At 38.6% G+C, this 6445-nt stretch overlaps 2 protein-coding genes across 2 annotated transcripts in view; one reads left to right on the top strand and one right to left on the bottom strand.

The window, feature by feature from the left end:
* vapa (VAMP (vesicle-associated membrane protein)-associated protein A) overlaps positions 1–1365 on the top strand; it is a 10289-nt gene extending 8924 nt beyond the window's left edge. The window contains exon 6 of the mRNA XM_016499807.1: positions 521–1365. Coding sequence (XP_016355293.1) covers positions 521–685 — 165 coding nt within the window. The 3' untranslated portion in view covers positions 686–1365. The remainder of the gene's footprint in view (positions 1–520) is intronic.
* A 2389-nt stretch (positions 1366–3754) lies between these two features.
* The window catches only part of LOC107698696 (protein APCDD1-like), a 14382-nt gene continuing 11691 nt past the window's right edge, over positions 3755–6445 (bottom strand). The window contains exon 5 of the mRNA XM_016499788.1: positions 3755–4248. Coding sequence (XP_016355274.1) covers positions 3836–4248 — 413 coding nt within the window. The 3' untranslated portion in view covers positions 3755–3835. The remainder of the gene's footprint in view (positions 4249–6445) is intronic.

The raw sequence follows: 6445 nt of genomic DNA, 5'->3' as shown, positions 1-6445 counted from the left end.
CAAAAGCAGTCTTAAGTCGCTGGGGTATATTTGTAGCAATAGCCAACAATACATTGTATGGGTCACAATTATAGATTTTTCTTTTATGCCAAAAATCATTAGGATATTAAGTAAAGATCATGTTCCATGAAGATATTTAGTAAGTTTCCTACCGTAAATATATCAAAACTTAATTTTTGATTAGTAAAATGCATTGCTAAGAACTGAATTTGAACAACTTTAAAGATGATTTTCTCAATATTTAGATTTTTTTGCACCCTCAGATTCCAGATTTTCAAATATTGTCCTATCCTAACAAACCATACATCAATGGAAAGATTATTTATTATTTAAAAAAAATTACCCTTATGAATGGTTTTGTGCTCCAGGGTCACATATTTCAATATCGTGATAATACCGTATACCGTGATAAAAGCAATAGCAATTAATCGCAACATGAAAATTTGATACCGTCATATGCCTACACGGCAGGTGTGATGATGATGATGATGACAGTGTTGTGTGTGTCGCTCTTCATCAGGATGAAGGGTTGAGGATGAGGAAGGCCAATCAGTTTGACAGCTCCGTCTCCAAGTCTTCGGCGGCGATGCTGAGCAAAGATCCCGCCTCCAGATCGCTGCCGTCGCTGCTGGTGGTCATCGCCGCCATCTTCATCGGGTTCTTCCTCGGGAAGTTTGTCTTGTAGAGTTCTGCCGGAGCGGAGCGTGCGCTCTTGTTGATAAGCGTGGCGTCTGCGCAGACGAGTCCCACGGCAGCGGAAATAAAAGTGTCTGTGTACAGGATCATTCAAACAGGCCTTGCCTTTCTCACACGGTTAGTACACTCACTCACTCACACACACACACACACACTCAGAAGCGGGCCGTCTGTGGTTCCGGGTGGGTTTCTCTGGGGTCAGGGAAGAAGAAATTGTCCATTTGTCCGAGCATCACTAGCAGCCCGATGGAGGCACTGTTTGTGTAGAGACCTGAAACAACATCAATCAACCTGAAAAACCTATCAGTCAATAAAAGGACGTGTTTCTCTTTCTCTCTGTGGTTTATTAAGAGTTTAATGGAATGTTTAAGTGTCATGTACATGTTCTTTGGATTCTTTTGAGCAAATGGGAAGCAATGCAGATTCATCGTCATACAAACACAAGCTGATGTCGCTGGACGGTGACGTTACACACATTTCCACGTTTGTTTTCTCGAATGTGACGACGTCAGCCGGGAACGAACGCAAGCGATTCTGATCATTTCACGGAGTTTTCTTTATGCAAATTATTCTATATTCGATTGTGAGGCAACTTGACTGAATAGATCAGGTTTGCAGTCCTGTCCCGTGGTGTTTAACATGCTGAAATAAAGAATCTTTAACACTCTTCATGCTGTCTGCGCGTCGTCTCTGATCTGTGCATGAGATCCAGTCAGCTGTTCAACACACAGTAAATGTCTTTCTCACTATTGAATGTCTCTGCGTAAATGTGTGTCAAGCGCCAGAACTGTGTACGATAAATGTGTTTTATGATTAGACTGACAGTCAAAAATGGTCCATTAAGAAAATGGTCCATTATTCTTTCAAAATTACTTAGCATTTTTACTGAAATATTATTATAGTTTTCATTAATATAGTGAATTAGATTTTTATATATTTTCTGTTCTTATTCTAATTTTAAATAAAACATTTTAATAAATTAATTATAATTTTAATATTATTTATGTTTTTGTAATGTCTATATAGTTTTCAATTATAAAGCGTAGAGTTCCGGTGCTTGATTCTGATTGGCTGAGCCGCGTTTGAAGCTGTTGTAAATGACTCTACAAAGTAACACACACCTTTGTTTACATTTGTGTGTTGCTCGGCAACCACTTTGTAGCAACCACAACTGTTTCTGAGGAGCTACATTGTTTGGTGGAAGAATACTGTTTTTATTAATATCATTACACTTTATTTGCTCCGTTTTATTTTGTGAAGCCTTGCTACGTATATGGAATAACCGTTTTATAAAAGCAATAATCCCCGTGAAGCCATGGTTTACAGTGAATTTATAACGGCTAAGGGGTTTTCTGCTTCACGTCATACCTAACAATGCTCTTTAGCTGTTATAAATTCACTGTAAACCACGGCTTCACGGGGCTTATTGCTTTATTTTAGTACATCAAGTTAAACTGAAAATAATGACTTTTCTCACAATATTTTTCTCCAAAATGGTAAACTAGGTTTTTATATATATTTTCTGTGCGCATTTTAATTTAAAATTAAAATTTTCAATAAATTGTAATTTTAATGTTATTTATATTTTTGTAATCTCTATATAATTTTCAGATTTAGTACATCAAGTTAAACTATGAAAATGATAAAAGTTGCAAAAACGAAAAAATGTTTCTTTATTTTATTTTAGTTAACATTTGATTTAAAGTAATGAAAATGTGTTTATGAGAGTTCACGTGTTCATTCATCGGGCATCATGAGACGAGGTTTCAATCAGGTCCTCTAAAATACAAGTATTTACAGCGATTCTGCATGAAATCAGCAGCTCTGGAGCATCTGTGAAACTACAGATAGCATTATTTGAACTGTAATTGCTGTTAAATAATGAATGATGAGCTCCAGTGAATGTGACGCTGTACAGGATGAACAGGAACTACATTAGAGCGCATGCACGTGTCACGACCTTCACAAGCTTCGTTTAACAACACAACATTCGTTCCCTTTTGAGTCTGTTGGATGCTCACTTTTTGTTCCTAAATGGTACGAGCAGCTTCATGAACAGTGTTGGGGGCAACGCATTACAAGTAACGTGAGTTACATAATCAGATTACTTTTTTCAAGTAACTAGTAACACGTTACTTTGTAGTTTACAATAGCCACGTTACTTTTTCAAATAAGTAACGTCAGTTTCTTTGTTTTCCCATTGCCTGACTAACAGCTCTGTGTGTACATGATGCTACTGTACTAGAATAAATGTGAACAGAAAAAACACGTTCAGTATACCTCAAAATAAATAAAAACTGAAATGCAAACTCAGAATATGACGCAAACATGCACAAATTAAATATGTTAAATAATACAAATACACTTTAGGGATTTAATCCCATTTTATTAACCAATGTCTTTGCTGCTGATCTTCAATGATCCAATTATTAATACTAGTACCATACTAAGCAAAAATTACTTTAGATAACATTTGTGCTTTATTTATATATATTTTTTATTGCTGAAGAGTGTTGAATTTTCTTATCCTGTGTTCTACTGTACACGTGAATTTAATTTTCCTTCAGCCTGAGGCGTATTCATTTCACTTTTGGTGCAGAAGGGCTTTTACGTTTGCCAAGAATAGAACTTTTTATATTAAAAACAAAAAGCAAGCCCTGCCCGGATTTAAAAAGTAATGCAAAATAACTAAGTAATGTAATTAGTAACTTTTTTAGGGAGTAGTGCAATATTGTAATGCATTACTTTTAAAAGTAACTTTCCCCAACACTGTTCCTGAACTAGTGCAAACATTGATAAACGGGCCGATCAGAGTGTCTCTCCGTACGTTCGCCGTGATTTTGCCAAGACAGACATGTTCCTGGATCAACATTATTGTCCCAAAACATAGACCCAACCCAGTGAATGTGATTTCACCACGTGCAAAATGTTCCTGGATCAACATTCAAATCAACCAATCAGAATTGAGGGATAAGTTTACAGGAAAAGTCAATTGTAGCCTTACAACCAGAGTGAGGTGCTTCTACACCCTTGTTAGTCAACTATCATTCCCCTCTGATTTTAGGGATAAGTTATGGGTAGGGATAGGGTTAGGCCTATGTTTTTGGATAGTCTTGGTGAAGTCACGTTCTCGGTGTGACTACATGAGCGTGTGCAGCAGGACGAGCGCAGCGGCGAGTGTGTGCAGAGCGTTTGAGCCGCCGCCGGCACTCAGTCTGAAGGGCTGCTCTCGCTCTCGCCCTCCGCGGCTGCAGCGGATCAGCGGCGGCTGGAAGCTGGTGGGCCGTCGCTCGGGCCGGTCCGGACTGGAGCCGTCGCTGGGTCTCTGGCCGTTGTAGAGGAGGCTGTGTCCAGACGGGTCCTGGCCGGCGCGGAAGAGCTCGTACTCGGTGTGAGGCAGACGCACGCCCAGTGCCGCGCAGCCCGAGGTGGAGGTCACGTCCTGGGGAACACCCCGTTGCCACGAGCCCTCGGACCCACACTCGCGCCCTCGGAAGACGTTCAGCAGAGACGTGGTGGCCACATCCATGGGCGTCACCGTCATGTGCGTCACTGCAGATGCACACGATTAGAAACACTTCTTTAAAGGGTTAGTTCACCCAAAAATGTAAATTACCCCATGTTTTACTCACCCTCAAGGCATGCTAGATGTATATGACTTTCTTCTTTCAGACGAATCCAATTGGAGTTATATTAATAATTATCCTTGCTCTTCCAAGCTTTATAATGGCAGTGAATGGGTGTTTTCGTTCAACAGTCCAAAAGAAGTCAAATAAAGCGTGCATCCATAATAAAACATGCCTCACACGGCTCCGGGGGTGGATAAAAGGTGGATTCGCTACAGGAGGCTTTTCTTTTGGACTGTTGAACGAAAACACCCATTCACTGCCATTATAAAGCTTGGAAGAGCAAGGACAATTTTTAATATAACTCCGATTGGATTCGTCTGAAAGTAGACAGTCATATACATCTAGCATGCCTTGAGGGTGAGTAAAACATGGGGTAATTTACATTTTTGGGTGAACTGACTCTTTAAACGCTTCAGTTTGTTTTTATATATTACATTATTTTATAAACCTAATAAATAATTGACCTCAAAAAGGGAATTCATGAACAAGATCTGCTTCATTTTTTCATATTATATTATATTATATGATTATGTTCTGACTGATAACAAAAACATAACAATGCCTGAAATCTGCTGTGTGAAAGGTGTACAGCAAACAAGCTAAAAAAACAAAACTACATTTTTATAAGCTGTCGACCCAAAAACAAGCGTTTAAGGACACAAATAGTTGTAGATGTCGGGGTATTTCACATTGGGCCGTTCAGTTAGATCATTTCTCAAACAAAAGCAAGGCAAGGAAAAGGGGCACTGACATAGACCAATAAAGATTAGTTTCTCAGTATATCTCCTCCTCTCAGATTCACATCGAGTGGTGAAATAATTCTCTGACATGATTAAAATAATCACGTTTCCCTCCAGTGGGCGCAGTTCTCAGAGTAATATGACACGATGCACTCCACTTTTGTGTCCTTAAACTCTCTTTTTTGGGGTCGACAGCTTATAAAAACGTAGTTCTGGGTTTTGTAGCTTGTTTGCTGTACACCTTTCACACAGCAGCTTTTAGACATCGTTCTGTTTTTGTTATCAGTCAGAAATGACAAGTAGGCAGCTTCCTGCAATACAGAGTCAATGGAGAGCGTTGGTAATTATGACTTTTTATCTCACAATTCAGACTTTTTCCCTCATTATTCTGACTTTTTTCTTGTAATTCTGAGAAGAAAAAAAAATAGTGAGAAAAAAGTCAGGATTGCAAGATACGAAGTGAAACTTTCCAGAAAAAAAGTCAGAATTGTGATATAAAACATTGCAATTACCTTTTTTTATTCCATGTTGGTAAAAAAAAAAAAAACAGAATTGTGAGTATTTAACTTACATCTTAGAACTGGAAGAAAAAAGTCAATTGTGAGATGAAATTGTGAGTCAATTGTGAGATTTTATCTTTTTGTTTCTGTAGATTTCAATCCCAGTCCATAACTTTAAAGAGTTTTTCTCTTACATTCACCAAACTTTACAGTTTTATTCCTCTCTATATTCTGAAGGTTTGTACATATTTCATTCACACTGATTTATAAACATTTCACTCCTGAAAACATGGTGAAAATGTGTTTGTTCATTTCAATTCATGAACACTTTGGAATACAGGGGAAAGGTTGGTCTCTTTTTAAAGGGGTCATATGATGCGATTTCAATTGTTCCTTTCTCTTTGGAGTGTTACAAGCTCTTGGTGCATAAAGAAGATCTGTAACGTTGCAAAGACTAAAGTCTCAAATCCAAAGAGATATTCTTTATAAAAGTTAAGAGTCAGCCACGCCTACCTAAAACGGCTCGTTCTAACACGCCCCCACATGTCTACATCACTATGTGGTTAGATTTGCATAACGCCGCCCAAATGTTCACGCAAAGAAAGAAGGCGTAACTTTTATTCTCGCTGTAGTATTGTTGTTGTCGCCGCCGCCATGTCGTGAAGACGCTGTGTGTTTCGTTGTGAAAGCGAAACTACTTTGTTTGGTCTTCCAAGCGCTTGTTGTTTGTCATTTCTCTGATCACAAATGCAGACATGGTTTTATGTTTACGCGGCGCGATGCAACGCAAGCATAAAAAGACAGTATAAGTCATAGGGCTGCACGATTAATCGAATGTGATTGTTATGCGCATTTTGATAGTAAAGCCGGTTCTGTAATC

This window comes from Sinocyclocheilus anshuiensis, unplaced genomic scaffold, assembly GCF_001515605.1.
Source record: "Sinocyclocheilus anshuiensis isolate Anshui unplaced genomic scaffold, SAMN03320099.WGS_v1.1 scaffold1814, whole genome shotgun sequence".
NCBI classification, from domain to species: domain Eukaryota; kingdom Metazoa; phylum Chordata; class Actinopteri; order Cypriniformes; family Cyprinidae; genus Sinocyclocheilus; species Sinocyclocheilus anshuiensis.
The sequence above is the reverse complement of the archived record's forward strand: the minus strand, read 5'-3'. Positions and strand labels throughout refer to the sequence as shown.